Source organism: Equus asinus, chromosome 2 (genome assembly GCF_041296235.1).
Source record: "Equus asinus isolate D_3611 breed Donkey chromosome 2, EquAss-T2T_v2, whole genome shotgun sequence".
Taxonomy (NCBI): Eukaryota; Metazoa; Chordata; class Mammalia; order Perissodactyla; family Equidae; genus Equus; species Equus asinus.
Genome location: NC_091791.1, coordinates 164,283,095 through 164,301,900, shown reverse-complemented (window position 1 = coordinate 164,301,900; position 18,806 = coordinate 164,283,095). Strand labels below are relative to the sequence as shown.

The 18,806-nt window shown below is 49.8% G+C and overlaps 1 protein-coding gene across 5 annotated transcripts in view; it reads left to right on the top strand.

Moving 5' to 3' along the window:
- The window catches only part of TEP1 (telomerase associated protein 1), a 41,701-nt gene extending 26,308 nt beyond the window's left edge, over nucleotides 1-15,393 (top strand). For 4 of the 5 annotated variants that reach the window (XM_014844501.3, XM_044765240.2, XM_044765235.2 and 1 more), the window contains 35 exons: nucleotides 464-588; nucleotides 870-983; nucleotides 1,078-1,195; nucleotides 1,352-1,546; nucleotides 1,676-1,851; nucleotides 1,958-2,114; nucleotides 2,225-2,404; nucleotides 2,883-2,975; nucleotides 3,267-3,399; nucleotides 3,557-3,707; nucleotides 3,933-4,066; nucleotides 4,278-4,366; nucleotides 4,647-4,761; nucleotides 5,199-5,439; nucleotides 5,633-5,756; nucleotides 6,842-6,966; nucleotides 7,088-7,187; nucleotides 7,371-7,526; nucleotides 7,645-7,857; nucleotides 8,109-8,262; nucleotides 8,353-8,565; nucleotides 9,131-9,291; nucleotides 9,553-9,666; nucleotides 10,629-10,736; nucleotides 11,115-11,247; nucleotides 11,330-11,406; nucleotides 11,512-11,644; nucleotides 11,783-11,919; nucleotides 12,079-12,203; nucleotides 13,196-13,339; nucleotides 13,476-13,572; nucleotides 14,288-14,393; nucleotides 14,500-14,705; nucleotides 14,835-14,939; nucleotides 15,159-15,393. In XM_014844501.3, coding sequence (XP_014699987.3) covers nucleotides 464-588; nucleotides 870-983; nucleotides 1,078-1,195; nucleotides 1,352-1,546; nucleotides 1,676-1,851; nucleotides 1,958-2,114; nucleotides 2,225-2,404; nucleotides 2,883-2,975; nucleotides 3,267-3,399; nucleotides 3,557-3,707; nucleotides 3,933-4,066; nucleotides 4,278-4,366; nucleotides 4,647-4,761; nucleotides 5,199-5,439; nucleotides 5,633-5,756; nucleotides 6,842-6,966; nucleotides 7,088-7,187; nucleotides 7,371-7,526; nucleotides 7,645-7,857; nucleotides 8,109-8,262; nucleotides 8,353-8,565; nucleotides 9,131-9,291; nucleotides 9,553-9,666; nucleotides 10,629-10,736; nucleotides 11,115-11,247; nucleotides 11,330-11,406; nucleotides 11,512-11,644; nucleotides 11,783-11,919; nucleotides 12,079-12,203; nucleotides 13,196-13,339; nucleotides 13,476-13,572; nucleotides 14,288-14,393; nucleotides 14,500-14,705; nucleotides 14,835-14,939; nucleotides 15,159-15,281 — 4,875 coding nt within the window. In that variant the 3' untranslated portion in view covers nucleotides 15,282-15,393. The remainder of the gene's footprint in view (nucleotides 1-463; nucleotides 589-869; nucleotides 984-1,077; nucleotides 1,196-1,351; nucleotides 1,547-1,675; nucleotides 1,852-1,957; nucleotides 2,115-2,224; nucleotides 2,405-2,882; nucleotides 2,976-3,266; nucleotides 3,400-3,556; nucleotides 3,708-3,932; nucleotides 4,067-4,277; nucleotides 4,367-4,646; nucleotides 4,762-5,198; nucleotides 5,440-5,632; nucleotides 5,757-6,841; nucleotides 6,967-7,087; nucleotides 7,188-7,370; nucleotides 7,527-7,644; nucleotides 7,858-8,108; nucleotides 8,263-8,352; nucleotides 8,566-9,130; nucleotides 9,292-9,552; nucleotides 9,667-10,628; nucleotides 10,737-11,114; nucleotides 11,248-11,329; nucleotides 11,407-11,511; nucleotides 11,645-11,782; nucleotides 11,920-12,078; nucleotides 12,204-13,195; nucleotides 13,340-13,475; nucleotides 13,573-14,287; nucleotides 14,394-14,499; nucleotides 14,706-14,834; nucleotides 14,940-15,158) is intronic. The other variant, XR_011501484.1, reaches the window with a different exon arrangement.
- The last annotated feature ends 3,413 nt before the right edge of the window (nucleotides 15,394-18,806 follow it).

Below are 18,806 nucleotides of genomic sequence, written 5' to 3'. Positions count from 1 at the left end.
AACACAAGCAGAAGGTCCTGCAAGTGGCCAAGTCTAAGATGAGGGAATTCCTTTGAGAAGTACCTCTGGGTTGCCCAAGGATGCGAGAGGTATGAGGTAGGTCTGTTTAGGTTTTCCCATTAGATGGATCTGGGTTCTGATGTCTCTTCTGTCATTTACAGATTGTGTGGCTTTTTGGGAAATGGCTTATCCTCAGCTAGCCTCAACTTCCCCGTATATTAAAGACAAAAATGATGTCTGCATTGCAGGGTTACGATGAGAATTATACAGCTATTTTTAAAAATGCTCAACACATGACAGGCATTCAATAAATGTTAGCTATTAGCTATGTTTTATTGGCTTGTGTCTGGAGGGAAGGAGGAACATTACTGGGATGAAGGAGCCCTGGGGTCTTGGCACATCTCAAGGGAGGGGTTAGTGTGACCTAAGACTGAACCTGCCTGTTCTCTGCGTCTTCCTACAGGCCCAGCAGTACCCTTCAGGTCGTTCTGTGACAGAGATGGAGGTGATGCAGTTCCTGGATCGGAGCCTCCGCCTGCAGCCATCTGCCCAAGCTCTCATCTACTGCCGGGACTCCAGCTTCCTCAGGTACCTTCTCTTCCCTCTGTGCCTTGGTCTCCACAGAAGCCCAGACAGGATCAGTGGCCATGTCTTCTGTCTCCAACATTCAGAGTATAGGAAGGGGAAGCTAGAAGAGAGAAACAGGGCTCAGAGAGCTTGCCTTTGCAGCACCAAATCAGCCTCACAGCTGAAGTCAGGAGATCTCCATGTGAGGAGTTTCTGGTAACCACAGCCAGGGCTATGGTTGGGAGTAGAGAGACACTGGGGTCTGAGTCCAGCCCCACTCTTGGGGTATCTTTGGTGTTCAGGTCTGTGCCAGACGCCTGGAAATCTGACTTTACTTCCGAGTCTGAAGAGGCTGCACATCGAATCTCAGAACTGAAGAGCTCTCTGAACAGACAGAAAGGGATTACCTGTCGCAGGTGAGCTGGGAGGGCTAGAGAGCCCATGAGTGGAGAGATGTGGTGAGGGGAGCCAGGCCTGCCCTGACTCTGCTTGTGCTTGCTTTGCCCACAGATATGCCTGTGAGTGGGGGGGTGTGGCAGCCGGCCGGCCCTATGTTGGGGGGCTGGAGGAGTTTGGGCAGTTGGTTCTGCAGGATGTGTGGAATATGATCCAGAAGCTTTACCTACAGGTCAGCAGGAGCGACGGTGGCCAGGGGAGTGGAGAGGGAGGCGGGGTCTAGGTAGCCCTGGGTAGAAAGTAACTTGGTGGGGGCTGTGTGAGTTTTAGGCCTGGGGGTCCTGAGGACCATGGAAACATGGATAGTCACTGCCCCACGTGCCCTCAGCCCGAGGCCCAGCTGGAACAGCCAGTATCCGTCCCAGATGATGACTTGGTCCAGGCCACCTTTCAGCAGCTGCGGAAGCCACTGAGTTCTGCCCGACCGCGCCTCCTTCAGGACATGGTGCAGCAGCTAATGCTGCACCGAGGGAGGCTGAGCCTGGTGACCGGGCAGTCAGGACAGGGCAAGACCGCCTTCCTGGTATAGAGTCCCAGAGGCCTGGGCAGGAGGGAGGGAGGACTGTGTGGGCTGAGGAGGGCTGAGGAGGTGGGGCCCAGGGAGCTTGTGCATATAAAATATGACTGTGTTTACTGTTTCCTTCCCATGCAGGCATCCCTTGTGTCAGCTCTGCAGGCTCCTGATGGAGTCAAGGTGGCCCCCTTAGTCTTCTTCCACTTTTCAGGGGCCCGCCCTGACCAGGGTCTTGCCCTCACCCTGCTCAGACGCCTATGTGCCTATCTGCATAGCCAACTGCAGGAGCCGAGCGCCCTCCCCAGCACCTACCGGTGTGTATCCGCCATTAGCCCAGCCTTTTTGATGCCACATGACACCACCTCTTACCCCTTACTCCTCCTTCTCCCACTGACCCTGGTCCTTCCCCTCCACACACAGGGGCCTGGTGTGGCACCTGCAGCAGAGGCTGTTGCCCAAGTCTGCTCAGTCCCTGCAATCTGGCCAGACCCTGGTCCTGATCGTCGACGGGGCTGACAGGTTGGTGGACCACCATGGGGAACTGATCTCAGACTGGATCCCAAAGACCCTTCCCCGGGTGAGTGTGAGAAGGGGGTGTGGGTGGGATGCAGTAGGGAGGTTTGGGGCTCTTCCAACATTCTTCTCCTTTTCCTTCTACCTCCCTGCCCTTTTGCTCAAATATCACAGTGGGTGCACCTGGTGCTGAGCATGTCTACTGACGCAGGCCTAGGGGAGAGCCTTGAGCGGAGCCAGGGTGCCCATGTGGTGGCCCTGGGGCCTCTGGAGCCATCTGCTCGGGCCCGGCTGGTGAGAGAGGAGCTGGCTCTGTACGGGAAGCGTCTGGAGGAGTCACCTTTTAACAACCAGGTTGGACCTAGGTCGGGGCTGGTGGGTGTGGGGGGTGAATCAGAGCTGTGAGGACCCAGGGTGCTGAGGCTGCTGGCTGCCCCACACAGTCTTGCTCCTTTGTTTTCTTAGGAACTCTGTGCTGGGGAGAGTTGCTAACAAAATAACCGTGATACCTTATAACATCACCCTGCCTTTTTCCCCTGGTGAACAGCCTCCCAGGGCCTGTCTGGCTGAGGAGAGGAGTAAAGCTGTGGTTATTAGGTGGGGCAGGCTAAGCTAGAGGGGCTTCCTTGAAAGAGGGGCTGGCAAGGCAGAGCAGTGTAAGGAAGGGATGGCTGTGTCCTGAAGTGATGTCATCAGGTGATGCCTGCTGGGGACACTCAGAGGAGGAGCTGCCTTGCAGTGGTCTTAGTGCTAGGGGTGGGGGGCAGCAGGCCGAGGGCTGGCTGGAGGCAGGCTCTCTGGTCCCCACGCTGAGTCCTCTGAGTCTCGTTAGATGCGGCTGCTGCTGGTGAAGCGTGGGTCAGCCCTGCCGCTCTACCTGCGCTTGGTCACCGATCACCTGAGGCTCTTCACGCTCTATGAGCAGGTCAGTTGGGGGTGTAAACCCCCAATCCCGATTTTCTAAGTCCTAATCCCATTTCCCATTCTCCATTCAGCTTCTTTCCTTCCGATCCCTCGACTTCTCTCCCCTCATCCTTTGTCATCTCATGATCATCCATTCCCCATCCTCATCTCACCCCTACCCACTTCGCTCTCACCCATTTCTCTTTCCTTTTGCATCATATCCCATGGCTTCTCCTGCTGCACCACCCTCCACAACCAAAGCTGCCTCTTCTCCTCTCCCTACTCGCTGAAGCCCATCTTCCTCCTTTCCCAGGTGTCTGAGCGACTCCGGACCCTGCCCGCCACTGTCCCCCTACTACTGCAGCACATCCTGGGCACCCTGGAACAAGAGCATGGCCCCAATGTCCTTCCCCAAGCCTTGGCTACCCTTGAGGTCACACGTAGTGGTCAGTGCTTGGGGTGGATTTGGAGGCTGGGACCTCAGGGTTGGATGACCTTGGTTCAGTTGTTTGTCTCAGTGAGCAGTGCAAGGAGGGACCAGATGTCACAGGGATGGGTACACTGTGTGGTTTGGCGAGGACCTCAGAGAGCTTGGGTTTTCAGGTCTGACTGTGGACCAGCTGCATGGAGTGCTGAGTGCATGGCGGATACTTCCCATGGGGACCAAGACCTGGGAAGAAGCAGTGGCTGCTGGTAACAGTGGAGACCCCTACCCCATGGGCCCATTTGCCTTCCTCGTCCAGAGTCTGCACAGGTACATGTGCCCCCAGCTGAGCTCCCACTGACCTCCTGTGCCTTCTGTTTTTGAGGCAGGGCCCCGTGTGATAGCCCCTGACACCTATCTCCCAGACCCTTAATGGACTGCCACTCAAGTTACCACTATCTGAGGTGGGAATGGGAGCCCACAGCTGTGCCGGGATGCTCACTGACAGGCCTCCTCCCTCTCCCCTCCTATGTTCTCTTCCTCACATGAGGACAGTTTGCTAGGGGAGGGCCCCCTGGAGCGGCCGGGTGCCCGGCTCTGCCTCCATGACGGGCCTCTGAGAACAGCAGCTAAAAGTCGCTATGGGAGGAGGCCGGGGCTGGAGAAGACAGCACATATCCTCATCGCAGGTGATTGCAGTCCAAGTTAACCCCAGGGTGCTGAATGTGGGGCCTGGACCTGGACGCCAGGACCCCCTCACTTGTGCTCCCCATTGGCTGGCTCCCTCACCTGCCATCCCACTGGGTGGATGGCTCTTGCTGTAGCCTAAGGAATGGGATCTTTGAAAATGCTTCAGGGTTGAGCCCGTCTCAATGTCTGTTCCTATGACCACACCTGCAGCTCAGCTCTGGAAGGCCTGTGACCCCGATGCCTCAGGCACCTTCCGAAGTTGCCCTCCTGAGGCTCTGGGAGATCTGCCTTACCACCTGGTGAGTCCTCAGATCCCATAGGCACCTTCTCCCAAGCAACTGCTTTGGCTGTTCTGAGCCCCCATCCCCCTTGACCACCACCACTATCACCACTGCCGTTAATTACTCTCCTCCAAAACTCCCTCTACCTTTCCCCTTTCAGTTTTCCTGCCCTCCTCCTTCAGGTCCTTTGTCCCAGCTCCTAGGTCTAGGTCCCAGTTGCACAGGCAGGGTCTAAGATGAGACTCTCGCTCCTCACCAGCCTCTTACATCCCTAATGAATCCAATCTGACCTTCTCAGCTCCAGAGCGAGAACTATGGCCTTCTCGCAAAGTTTCTCACCAATCTCCATGTGATGGCCGCACACCTGGAACTGGGTCTAATCTCTCGGCTCCTGGAGGCCCATGCCCTCTATGGTGAGATGAGTCACTGGATGGCTTCTTCTCTGAGATCTGGGGCTCCTGGGTGTGTTCACAGAGGGACTGCTCATGGGGAGCTATAACAGAAAGAATAGTCGAATTTCCATTGCAAGTTGAAAATGCCAAGATGGTAAGCAAGTGACTCTCAGGAGACCTTTTGCCTAGATCTCTTAGACCAGAGTTCTCAAACTTTATTCAGTAGGCATAAAATTTCCTGGGAAACTTGTTCAAATTGCCAATCTCTGGGTCTCCCGATTCTGGTTCCCTGGAGTGGGCCCCAAAGTTTTGTACTTTTAACAGGTGCTCCTGATGTGGGGCCAGAGGGCCATACTTTGAGACTCACCATGTTAGACAAGCTGTATGATTGTATTTGGTGCTGGGGTTAATGGGGGTCCAGGCTGGCTCCCCAGTGACACTCTGCATCTCTTCTATAGCTTCCTCCATCCCTGAAGAGGGCCAGAAGCTTCCTGAGGCTGATGTTGCTGTATTTCACACCTTCCTGAGGCAGCAGGCTCCAGTCCTCAGCCAGTACCCCCTGCTGCTGCCCCAGCAGGCAGCCAACCAGCCTCTGGACTCACCCCTTTGCCTCCAGGCCCCCCAGCTCTCCCAGCGATGGCACCTACAGCGCATGCTACGATGGCTTAATAAACCCCAGACCACGAGGGGCCAGCAAACGTAAGACCCTTGACCCTAGACTCCGATGAGCCCCCCAGAGAGCAAACTGCAGCCCTTTCTGAAACTAGAGAATAAAGGACAGACCAGAGTCACAGTGCAGGGGAGATTCAGGCACAGAAATGCCAAAATGAATTCCTGTTCACTTCCTTCCCCTCATCCCTCATTTCCTTCCTTTCTTCCTACTTTTCTCTAGCACCAGCCTGTCTCTGGCAGTTTCCTCATCCCCAACAGCCGTGGCCTTCTCCCCTAGTGGGCAAAGAGCAGCTGTGGGCACTGCCAGTGGGACAGTTTACCTGCTGGACCTGAGAACCTGGCAGGTATGACACTCAAGGTTGGGCAGAGTTTACCTTCCAAAAAGCCTCATGGGTTGCCCTGAAGCCCTAGACCAGCTAAACCCAGCTGTCATCACCCTGTTTGATTCAGCAACTCTATTTCCCTCACATCAGGTCAAAAGGGCTTGGTCAAAAAAGTCAATCACATGAGGGCCAGCCCAGTGGCTCTGCTTTGGCTGCCCGGGGTTTGCTGGTTCCAATCCTGGGCACGGACCTACGCCCTGCTTGTCAAGCCATGCTGTGGCAGGCATCCCACATATAAAGTAGAGGAAGATGGACACAGCTGTTAGCTCAGGGCCAATCTTTCTCAGCAAAAAGAGGAGGATTGGCAAGAGATGTTAGCTCAGGGCTAACCTTCCTCAAAAAAACCCAAACAAACAATCACATGACAAATATTTGCTGCATACCTTCCATTCAAGCCATTGTGCTAAGCATTGCAAGGAACATGGGGCTTAGGACATTGTCTTTGCCCACCAAGCGGTCAGTCTTGTTGAGAGATATACAAGATAAAAAGCAACTGAAACATGTGACATAGATGAGAGCTGAGTGAGTTGTGCCGTTTCAGGAGGACATAGGACAGAGAAAGGCAGGCATCCTGGGTTTAGTGAGAGACATAGGGAAAATGTTTCCTGTAAATGGCTGGGAATGACAGCAGCAGAGGATGCTTAAGGGAGGGTGACAGCAGATTACACTGGAGAGGTGGATCCCACAGCCACTCTCTCTCCATTTCCCACCCATATCACCCCTACTCCATATATATGCACACTCCTCAGACCTGCCAAAATCTTCTGTGACTTGGGTATATGTATGGGGTTTGGAGTAGGGGAGATGTTGCCCCACTTGGATCATGAGGCCTCACTTGAGCTTGAGCTTGGCCTTGGTCTGGAGTGGGGTCCAAGGATTTGCACTTTTAATAGGTGTTCCTGGTGTGAGACCAGAGGCCACATTTATGTAGAGAGCCAAGGGCTCCAACCCTTCTTTCCTTGGCCTCCTTTGTGGTTGGGGCTTGGAGTGCTACACAGTGGGGTCAAGGGAGTGTCCTGAGTGTGCTTCCCCACTCACTCTCACAGGAGGAGAAGTCTGTGGTGAGTGGCTGTGACGGAGTGTCCTCTTGTTCATTCCTCTCGGACAATGCCCTCTTCCTTACTGCCTTCGACGGACTCCTGGAGCTCTGGGACCTGCAGCACGGTTGCCGGTAAGGGGACCTCCCCCATGTCTTGGAGTGAGGGCCTTCCCTGTTTCTCGAAAGCCCCTCTGGAAAGGAGAGAGCCTGTGGCTGGGGAGCCTAGGGGCCTGACTTTATCTCCCTGGCATAGGGTGCTCCAGACCAATGCTCACCAGTACCAAATCACCAGCTGCTGCCTGAGCCCTGACAACCGGCTGCTGGCCACCGTGTGCCTGGGAGGATGCCTCAAGGTAATGACCAGGGCACTGTGGGAGTCAAAGTAGCCCTAAACTCTGAGTCAGCGCCCTGAAGTTGTTCTCTTAGCATGGCAGAGGTTGAGGGTAGGAGACTGGACAAGGTGGCCTCTGGGCTCTGCAGTTGAGAAGCTCAGGCATCTGTATTCAGCACCCTGAGTTTTCTCCTCTTTCCTCCAGCTCTGGGACACAGTGCGTGGCCAGCTGGCCTTCCAGCACACCTGTCCCAAGCCCCTGAACTGCGTTGCTTTCCACCCAGAGGGGCAGGTAGTAGCCATAGGCAGCTGGAGTGGCAGTTTCAGCTTCCTCCAGGTGGACGGGCTCAAAGTCACCAAGGTGAGAAGGTCCTGTGCAGCCCTGGGGGAGGAAGCACAAGAGGGTGGGAGTGGAAGGTGTTACTGTGAGCCTGTGTTGAGAGCAGGCCCTGACATTTCAATTCTACCTCCCCGTGCAGGAACTAGGGGCCCCAGGGGCTTCTGTTCGTACCTTGGCCTTCAATGTGCCTGGGCAAGTTGTGGCTGTGGGCCGGCTAGACAGGATGGTGGAGCTGTGGGCCTGGAAAGAGGGGGCAAGGCTGGCTGCCTTCCCTGCCCACCATGGCTTTGTTGCTGCTGCCCTTTTCCTGCGTGCTGGGTGCCAGTTACTGACGGCTGGAGAGGATGGCAAGGTCAGGTTACCTAGTGCTGGTGGAGGCTTATGAGGAGGGGCCAGCAAAGGCAAGGAATATTTGGGTGAGGGTGGGACCTTTGTTGAGACTGGAGGAGCTTGGCTGGTGCAAGCCACAGGGAGAGGGATGATGGTATGTGCCTGGGCAGCTCTCTGGAGAAGAGTCTCAGGGAGGAGGAATTTAATGGGGTGGCTATAACTCTGGGGGTGGGGAGCAGTGGGGTATCTTTAAACCTTTTTCTCGGCTCTCAGGTTCAGGTGTGGTCCGGGTCTCTGGGTCGGCCCCGGGGGTGCCTAGGTTCCCTCTCTCTCTCTCCTGCCCTCTCCGTGGCGCTCAGCCCAGATGGTGATCGGGTGGCTGTTGGGTACCGAGCAGATGGCATTAGGATCTACAAAATTTCTTCAGGTACCGAAGGGAGAAGGGATGGGGTGTTTGAACCCCTTCCCCTGACCGGTTTCCAAGTGCCTTCCTCTCTTGTTTTCCCTCTTTCTCTAGGTTCCCAGGGGGCTCAGTGTCAAGCTCTAGATGTGGCAGTGTCTGCATTGGCCTGGCTAGGCCCTAAGGTGCTGGTGAGCGGCGCAGAAGATGGCTCCCTGCAGGGCTGGGCACTCAAGGAAAGCTCCCTTCAGTCCCTCTGGCTTCTGTCCAGGTACCAGAGGCCCATGCTGGGACTGGCCACCTCCCAGGAACTCTTGGCTTCTGCCTCAGGTACTGCTGGGCAGTGGGCAGGGCAGTGAATCATTGTTCCTTTTAAATATGCTAATACTTTCCTCCAATATATGTGTATATGTATGCATGAGGATACATACAAGTGTGTGTATATATATATCCTGGGACCTCTTTGCAGTCCCTGTAATCCTCTGAGTTTCTGCCCAGTGGGAGACTTTGCTATATAAAGGGATGGGTTTCCCTTAGGAGGAGAGAGAGAGATGTTGAGGTGAGAATGCAGAATGGCCTTCATCTGCTCCAGGGAAGACGCTTGGCTAAAGTGAAGAGGAGGGTGTGGAGGTGCAGCAGGGAGGTAGAGAGAGACAGCTGCAGAGCCTGAGCAGGGAGTACCTTACATCCTGTACTGTGCACCCACTTGATGACTGACCCTTCATCAGTGGAGGCCCGGGGCCTCTCCACAGCCTTGTGATTCACTGTGTCCCTCCCTGGAGCTGCCTCCTCAGACCTCACCCTCAGCGCTTGTGATTGCCTTTGTCTTTGGCCTCCCAGGCCTGTCTTGCTTCCTTTTTCAAGGAATCTTCCCCTCTCTCTGTTTCCAATGCAGAGGATTTCACAGTGCGGCTGTGGCCAAGGCAGTTGCTGACGCTGCCACAAAAGGCAGAAGACTTTCCCTGTGCCACTGAGCTCCGGGGACACGAGGGCCCCGTAAGCTGCTGTAGCTTCAGCACTGATGGAGGCAGCCTGGCCACTGGGGGCAGGGACCGGGTGAGCCACAGAAGGATGCAACCCGTGGGCCCTCCTCCTCTGGCCCCAGCACCCCCAGGCCCCACAGCCTCTCTGGTTCCTAGATTCCTGAACAGTCCATTTCCCTGCTTCCTCGGCTTTCTGCTTTACCAAACCTCCTATGCTGGATCTGTGCACCTCCCTTCCTTGATACTTTCCTTGAGACTTCTTTCCTGAGATGACCCTGGTGCTCCTACTTCCCGCCTATGGTTCTGACGGCTCCCTCTCTTGGGACCTATCCAGAATCTCCTCTGCTGGGACGTGAGGACACCCAAAGCCCCTGTTCTGATTTGTTCCTTCTCTGCTTGTCACCGTGACTGGGTCACTGGCTGTGCCTGGACCAAAGACAACCTACTGGTGAGTGAAGGGATGGGAGTGGCACAAAGCTCAGCAAGGTTCCTGGGAGAGGATGACATTCCCATCTCATCCTTTTCCCAACACCAGTTTGTAATTGTAATAGCTAACATTGATTGAGCACAGAGTATGAGCCAGGCATTGGATTAAGCCCTGTGCATACGTTGTCTCATTTCATCTTTACAACACCCTGTAAAGTATATACCACTATTATCTCTGTTTCACAGACAAGGATATTGAGCTCAGATAGATTAAAGAAATTTCCAAGGTCATGTAAGTAGCGAAGCTGAGCCAGTACACTTTCTGATAAGAAAGTCCATATTCTTAACAAGAACGCAGAACTGTCTGCCCCAGGGCTTAGGATGCCCTGACCCTGCAGGTAAAGGGTACTGCTCTGATTTCTTTGGTCCTAAGGCAACAATGAGTCTCAAATTATGTGCTCAGTGTTGGTGAAGCCTAGTTTTCTAGTGCAGAGTGCTCATGTTGTTCTCTAAAAGAGAAGAGAAAGGAGTGAGTATAATATCAGTTGAATAGACTTGTCATATTCTGCCCCACCCCTGCCTTCTGGGCAGCCAGATCTTTCCTTGGCATTGCAGACTTTTCAGCTTTGTCTGAGTTTGTTGACTGACATTATGTTAATAACAACGACAATAGCTACTATTTATGCACTGCTCACTCTGTACAAGGCAGCATGCTGAGTCCTTTATAAAGATGCATCAGCACCATAGCAACAATATCAGATAGGTACACTGTTATTATCCTTGTTGAATAGATGAGAAATCTAAGGCTCCAAGAGATGAGCTTGTTCCAGGTCATGAAGTAATGAATGGTGGAGCTCGGATTTGAACCCAGGACAGCCCATGCTCTTAATCACAAGGCTTACTGCCCTCCACGCGACATAATAAACTTACAAAAATGCTGGTGGGATGGTGATAACTCCGCTCCTCTAACCTCTGACTCTGCAGGTCTCTTGCTCCAGCGATGGCTCTGTGGGGCTGTGGGACCCAGAGTTGGGACAGCAGCTTGGTCAGTTCCTGGGTCATCAGAGTGCCGTGAGCGCCGTGGTGGCTGTGGTGAGAAGGCAATGGAGAGCTCACCAGGGGTCTCTGGGAAGGCTAAGGGGGCTTCAGGAGACTGGATGCATTGGGTATCTAATCCCAAAGGCAAAAGAAGTATAAAGAATGAGATGTTTGGGCCTGGATTAGAACCAGATTAGGATATTGAGGCTGAGGGTTGGTGTGAAGGGAGGGAGGGCTTGAAAACACATCTTAGTATCATGACCTTGTGGTGGGGTTGCAGTCCTGAGCCTCCCAGCCTCACTGTCCCGGAGTTTTCCTCACTCTTTGATGTCTTCTAAGCCCCTAATACTTAGCCCACACATCTGTAGCAGGAGTCATACTTCCCATGTCCTGCTCAGTGTGACTCTGCTCTGATCCTGTGCTCTGGGGCAGGAGGAGCATGTGGTGTCCGTGGGCCGGGATGGGACCTTGAAAGTGTGGGACCATCAAGGCGTGGAGCTGACCAGCATTCCTGCTCACTCAGGACCCATCAGTCAGTGTGCAGCTGCCCTGGAGCCCCGTGCAGGTGATGATATGTCAGCCACCTTCCCTTCCTTGCTGCCTCTTCCCGTCTCCCCTGCCTCTGACTCAGTCTCTTGCCTTATCAGCTGGCCAGCCTGGGTCAGAGCTTCTGGTGGTGACTGCTGGACTGGATGGGACCACACAGTTGTGGCATCCACTCTTGGTGAGTTCCCTGAAAGGTTTGGGCTGGGGGGAGCTGGAGAGGGTATGTAGTACAACCTCTGTTGTGTCAACCCCCTACTGTCCTATCTCCATCCTGTCCTCCTAGGTGTTTCAAACACACACCCTCCTGGGACACAGTGGCCCAGTCAGTGCAGCTGCTGTTTCAGAAACCTCAGGCCTCCTGCTGACCACCTCAGAGGATGGTTCTGTACGGCTCTGGCAGGTACCTAAGGAAGCAGGTGAGTAAGGCATGGAGAGAGGCAAGGTATGAAAGAGGGGTATGTTAGTGGGACCAAGAAGGTCAAGGGTAGGCTGATATGTCCTCTTGAATCCCAGCAATGGTCCAACTCCTAATAAATTACTTCTTTCTTCTCCAGATGACACGTATATACCGAGGAGTCCTACAGCCATCACTGCTGTGGCCTGGGCCCCAGATGGTTCTTTGGCAGTGTCTGGGAATCAAGCTGGGGAACTAACCTTGTGGCAGGAAGCTAAGGCTGTGGCCACAGCACAGGTGAGTTAGGGCACCCTCAGTTCTTTGTCTATGTGCATTCTGCCCTGGCTAGGTATTTAATAGTATGTGCTGGGGTTAGACCTTGCATAGGTGCCTGGGAAAGGACAGAGGGTTAGTCCTGGCTCTTCAGAAATACTGAAATGAGCTTGTATTCACCAGGCTCCTGGCCGCATCAGCTCTCTAGTCTGGTACTCGGCACACACCTTGATTGTTCTCAGTGCTGATGAAAAAGTCAGCGAGTGGCAAGTGGAATGGCAGAAGGATTCAACACCCGGAAATTTCAGGTGAAATGAGGCAGCTGGGTTATTGTGATAGGAACAGGATCTCCTTACACCCAGGATTTTGCCTCCCTCCAGTGTCAATTTAAATAATAATTATCAAGTGCCTGCTTTATGCTAAGCCCCGGGCCAAGCAGTGTGAACCAGATTGAAATTTATTGTTTAATTAAGGAAGCTCACACTGGAGGAATGTGCATGTACATAAACTGCCAACAATATTCAGAGTGATTAATGCTATAATAAAGACATCTATATATATAAGATTACTGGGGCTGCAGAATTTTAGAAATTTACGGTTTACAAAAGAGTTACTATTTGAGGTTGGGCTTCAAGGATGAACAGGAGTTTTCTGGACCAGTAAGGGAAGGGAATGGTGTTTTCGGAAGAGGAAGTAGCATTAACAAAAGCCATGGAGGCCTGAGAGTGCATGGTGTATTCTGAGTATAGCCAGGTCTTTGGGTTCTTGGTGGGAGTGGGAGGGTAGGGAATTGGACTGAAAACATAAACTGGGGTGAGGCTATAGAGGACACAGAGCTAAGAACTTTGAGCAGAATAATTATCTGAATTTTGAAAGGGAACTCTGGTGGCACTATGGAGGATGGATAGTAGAGAGATACTAAAGGCAGGGAGGCCACTTTTACAGCTGTTGCCATGGTCCAGGGGGACATAACGTCGGCCCTGAGCTGGGCAGTGAGGATGAGAAGGAGAGGCAGAGATTCAAATGTGTTACAAGTGGAATCCACAGTGCTTATGGGGCAGTTGGAGGTCAGGAGAGAAGGAAAAGACAAGAATATGAGAGATTCCTAGTTTGAGCAAGTAAGGGGATGGTGATGATGAATACTGATGTAAGAAAAACACAAAGAGGGAGAGAATATGTAGGGAAGGTCGTGCATTTTGTTTTGTACTTCACTCCTGAGGGATTTGTGGGCAACTGAGAAGCCTGAGAGAGGTACACTAAAGCAGGATCTTCCTCTGTCCATGTACCTGTTTCGAGCTAGTCTTCACCTGAAACAAGTTCTGCAGGAGGACTTAGGGTTCCTGACGGGTATGGCCCTGGCCCCTGATGGACACTCCCTCATCTTGGCCAAAGCGGATTTGCATTTACTGCGCATGAAGCCAGGGGATGCTCCCTCTGAAATCTGGTAAGAGCCAAAATGCTGTTTCCTCTCAGGCTAGAGAAAGAGGAAAAGTGGGTTAGTGGTTACCCTGAGACTGGGTCTAACTAACAAAACACTGGGGTCTAACAGAGGCTCAGCTTCCTTCTTTTTTATAAACCAGGACCAGTTTTGGAGAACATCCTATCATGTTGTCCACCCACCAGGACTATGGTGTGTTCATCCTACAGCCAACGGCCTCTGGAGCTCTTTCTGTCTTAGTAAGTCCTGTTTGAGTGTGTGTTAAACGTTTGTCCAGGATCAATATTTTAAACCTTGGGGCCATCATGGAGAGTGAGAAGAAGGGAAAGGCATTAGGATCCAAATCCCTGTCTCTTCCTTCAACTGGAGCAGCTCTACTTAAGAGCATTCTATACTGGGTTTCCCTTTCAGATTTCATTGTTATAAAAAAGGATTCTAGTGTTTAAAACATGATGGGAAACCATAAACATAGGAGTTTTCTTAATTGCATTTTGTTATGTCTCTCTTGTCTTGCCACTGTTTTAGCAGTGTCTGGAATGATACAGACATATCTCATAGACATAATGTTGGGCAAAAGAAGGCAGACATAAAAGAGTATGTACTACATGATTTCACTTAAATGAAGTTAAAGAACAAGCAAAACTAATTTATGGTGACAGAAGTCACAATATTGTTCAATTAGTCTGTCACACTGATTCTGGTGCTCTGGTATTGACTACAAAGGGGTCCACTTTCTGTGGTGATGGAAAGGTTCTACAACTTGATCTCGGTGGTGATTGCATATACACGTGTAAACATTTATAGAGATGAACATTTAAGATTTGTGCACTTTACTGTATCTAAATTACAGTTAAAAAAAGAATCCTAACCAGCCTAGAGCAAAAAACAGTTGCTTTGGCTGGCTAGGGTTAAGTGATACAAGTAGACTGAACAAAATGATCTATCCTTTCACAGAGGCAGAAGGAATCAGGAGAGTTTGAAGAGACATTGGACTTTTGTGTGAACTTAGAGAATCCTAGTGGGACCCTAACATTGGTAACTCAGGCCAAGCCTGAATCTGGTGAGTGGTAATGAGAGGACCTGAGGAGTTCAGAGATGGCTTAGGGGAGGATGGTGGATCCCTCGAAGCCTGAAGCCTGGCTCTAACTCTGCCCTTGAAATGGCAGAGTCCTCGTTTTTGTGTGCCAGCTCTGATGGGATGCTATGGAACCTAGCCAAATGCACCCTTGAAGGACAATGGACCACAGATAACATCTGGCAGAAAGAAGCAAAAATGCCTGAAACCCAAACTCCGGGGACAGACCCATCCATAGATACTGATGTGGATAGCTGGCCCAGAACCACAGATCTAAAGACACAGCAGCGAAGAAAGGTTAGTTTCAGGGAAAGTTCACAAATATAGGGGAGGAGGCTCTAGGTCTGACCCAGCAGACTTTGATGCTTCCTTGACTGAGGAGGGCCCACTGAGGACTCACCATATTGCTTCCCCTTCCTCTCTCAGATTCACTCGGGCTCTGTCACAGCTCTCCATGTGCTGCCTGAGTTGCTGGTGACAGCTTCAAAGGACAGAGATGTTAAGCTATGGGAGAGACCCAGTATGCAACTGGTAAGTGTGTATGTGCAAGGAGGACTAAAGGGATGTCACAAGAGAGCAAACTTGGGATAAGAAAGGACAAAAGAGCAAAATTCTGTTTTCTTCTAGCTTTCTTGCAATAATGTGCGACTAACCTGTTTCTAAATAAAGGCATTAATGTGAGAGAAAGACAAGTTAATAAGGAGGCCCTCGGCGTCTCTCTCATCACCCCTGTTTTTGTTCCCATTGTAGCTGGGCCTGTTTCGATGTGAAGGGGCAGCGAGCTGCCTGGAACCTTGGCTGGGTCCTGACTCTACCCTGCAGCTCGCAGTGGGAGACATGCAGGGCAATGTGTACTTTCTGTCCTGGGAATGAAGATGCAGCTACTCAGGGCAAAGGCACCACTTGTGCCAGAGATGCAAAGCCTGAAGATACTACTGGCTACTTTCTCAATAAAATTATAAAAATAAAGTGTCAGAAAATCTCAGGTGCAGTCCTGCCTGTGTTCTCATGTGGATTTGGACCAAGAGGGAAGAATATGGACATTCTAATGTTTCTTTTCTGATTTAACATTAATACTTATTAGAAGTGCAAGAAAGGGAACCAGGTCTTTAGTAGATATTCTTGGAAAGGAGCCTTTTGAATTCTTGTGTCATCGCGGCCCCAGGATCTTAAGATACCATTCCTGCCAGGAGGAGGAATGAAAGTGATGTTGGCCAGCACTTAGTTTGAGTAGAGAGCTAAAGACCTCTCACTTGGTCAAGAAAGAATAAAGGAAGGAGTGAGTCCAGTGCCTTAGAAAGAACTGGGAGAGAACTAGCACAACTCTAGGTGCCTCTCCCAGAAACAGCCCCATCTACTCAGAACTCACTGCCCAGATGAGAGGTGGGAAGCCAGGTGCTGAAAGCACAAGGAGTCTTCTGGCTTTCACAACCTCTGACAGAGCAGCAGCAGCCACTTGACTTGCAAGGATTAGTCAATATAGTAATTTGCATTCTTGGAAGAGATCGTGAAAGTCTCTCTCTCTCAAACTGAAGTTCACAGATTAAAACGACTTGAAAGGTGGAAGAATCATACTCATGGACTTACCATGGACTGTGATCCTCTTAAGTAAAAGTTCTAGAACCTTCTTATTTTCCTGTAATTCTATCTTATAGGAGAAGAAGTTCCCTGAGGCCTTTTTTTCTAAGGGTTAAGGAAGGGTTAAGAGTCTTCTGTGTCCAGGAATTCAGGGACTTGTATATGATAAGGCAAGGCTATTATAAGATTTTGTTCTGGGTCGACAGGGTTCTCTCAGAGAAAATGCTACTGCTCTCTGGTCTAGAAATGAGTTTTGAGGATTTGGGGAGTTCAGGGGTACTAAGTTTTGTTCTCACTTTGCCCTGATTCCAGGTTTTACATAGAGAAATCATCTGAGGGACCTTACCTTATTTTACCAATACCTCATGGTCTCGCTTAGCTAGAGGATAAAGACATAGGAATGCCATCAGCTGATAAGTCTGAATCATAAGTCATGCTTCTATCTTGTCTCCTGTGCCTCATGAAGGGCTCTAAACATACTTTCTAGACCACCTCCTCCACATGTACCTTGTGACTAGAAGTCCAAGTTAAGGTAATTGAAATTTATGATTCACAGCACAACCCAGAAATGCTACAGAGAACCATAGCCTGGCATCATCCTAAAAGTTGCTGGTTTCAATCTTTTGCCTTTTGCTTCCCTGAAAGCATGGACCAAGGACAGGAGGGAGTCCTAGATGTCTGTCTTCCATGCTCTAAAAGTTCTACAAAAGTACCCCAGTTAAGGCTGGAGGAATGGGGATGGAGAAAGTTAAGCAAAGGCTAATTTGCTCAGTAGACTCAGCCTCGTTGGCCAGGTCCACTTGAAGGTTTTTTTCTGTCTTTCTTATCTTGGACTGATACAGCGAGGTAGTATAATGGCTGTGAGTAAAGATAAGAAGAGACTCTAGGTAAAAGTGAACATGTGCCCAAAGGAGTTGAAGGGAAAACCAATTTAGGTTTTACATTGACATCTCCGAATTCTCACCATTAAACAGGATTTCAATGTCTCCTAGTTACTAGATGAGTTCCACAATGATAGCCATTGCATTGTGGGATTATGGACACTGGAACAATCTTTTCTTTCCCTACGCATTGGCAAAAGCAACTTTTTCATATACCAAATTTTTATACATTTGTTTTTTTACATATCTATGCACATTCTGTTTTTGAAATCTAGAGCAGAGCTACTCAAAAGTTTGGTGTGTGGACCCGTGCCAGTCCACAAATTGTTAATGGTGCACAATGAGATAAGTATAGAAGTTGAGACAAAGCATTTAGAAATTGTTATAGGAATTTGAAAAGTAATCTTATATTTGACAGATATAATAATAAAAACTGAGGCTTATATTTTGTATGCTTTTCACTTCATTTTCCTAGTAAATCATTTCTATTATATTTTACAAAAGTATTGTTCCATGACAGATCAGAAATTTAAAAAACCCAACAACTGGTCCTTCATCACAGAAGGTTTGAGTAGCCACTACTCTAGAGAGACTGGGTAACAAAGTGGCTAAAAGCATGGACTTGAATAGGACTGCCTGAGTTCAAATTTCCATGCCTCCCTTTCTCCATTTGTAAAACAGAATAAGAATGGTGCCTACTTCATGGGGATATTGGGAGGATTAAATGACTGAAGATGTGTTAAACACTTAGAACAGTAGCTGACACTTAGTGGTATGTGTTCAGTAAGTGCTAGCTTGACTGCTGTTTTACTTTTCCAACAGTCCAAGTATCACTGTTGTTCTTCCTCAATAATGTCTTGATTATTGGTATGTATTTAACTGGTCAGATAAACTCTGGACTCAATTCTTCAGTTTTCAAAATGTATATATGGGGAACTGATATTCTTTCAAATACCTGATCTTTCCATCCAGGACAATGGGTGTGTTTTGTATCAGTTAGGATATTGAGGTTATGACTTGGTAACAACCCCAGAATGTCAACAGCTTAAAATAGCAAAGATGTACTTTTTTCACTTGTGCCACATTCACATTGAGGGTCAGTGAGAGGGCTCTGCTCTACTTTGCTCACACTTAGTGATCTGTGCTTCAATGGCTGCAAAAGCAGGAAAAAGGAAATATATATATTTAAACCCCAAAAACTTGTTGGCTCTCAATCTTCTACCTGGAAATAAAACACATCATTTCCACTCGTATTTTATAAATATGAGCAAATCAAGTCTCATGGCCTTACTTAACGTCAAAAGAGAAGGGAAGTGGCCTCCATATATTTGGAAGGAGAACCAGGAACCAGACACTACACAGTTGTACACCCAAGGAACCTATTTGTGTTGGTGCTTTTCCAGTAGAATGGCTCTTAATCTTTTTTTTTTAATCATTTAAGATTTACAGGAGAGTATTCCTGTTCACCTTTCACCCAGCTTCCTCTAATGTTAACATCTTATATAACCATGTTACATTTAGCAAAATTAAGAGATTAACATTGGCACAATATTATTAACTACAGGTATGATTGGGAATTTCCCAGTTTTTCCACCATCCAGAATACCACATTGCATTTTACCCATTGTATCTCCTTAGTCTCCTCCAATTGTAAGTTTCTCGGTCTTTCCATAACCTTGACACATTTGGAGTACGGGTCAGGTGTTTTGTAGAATGTCCTTCAGTTGGGTTTGTCTGCTGTTTTCTCATCAATAGACTGAGATTCTGGGTTTAAGGGAAATATACAAGAGATCATGTGCTCTTGTTACATTATATCAGAGGCACATGCTATCAATGTGAGTTATCACTGGTGATGTTCTTTGATCACTTTTAAGGTGAAGGTAATATTTGCTGGGGTTTTTTTTACCATAACTTTTCCATACTCTGTTAGAAGCAAGTC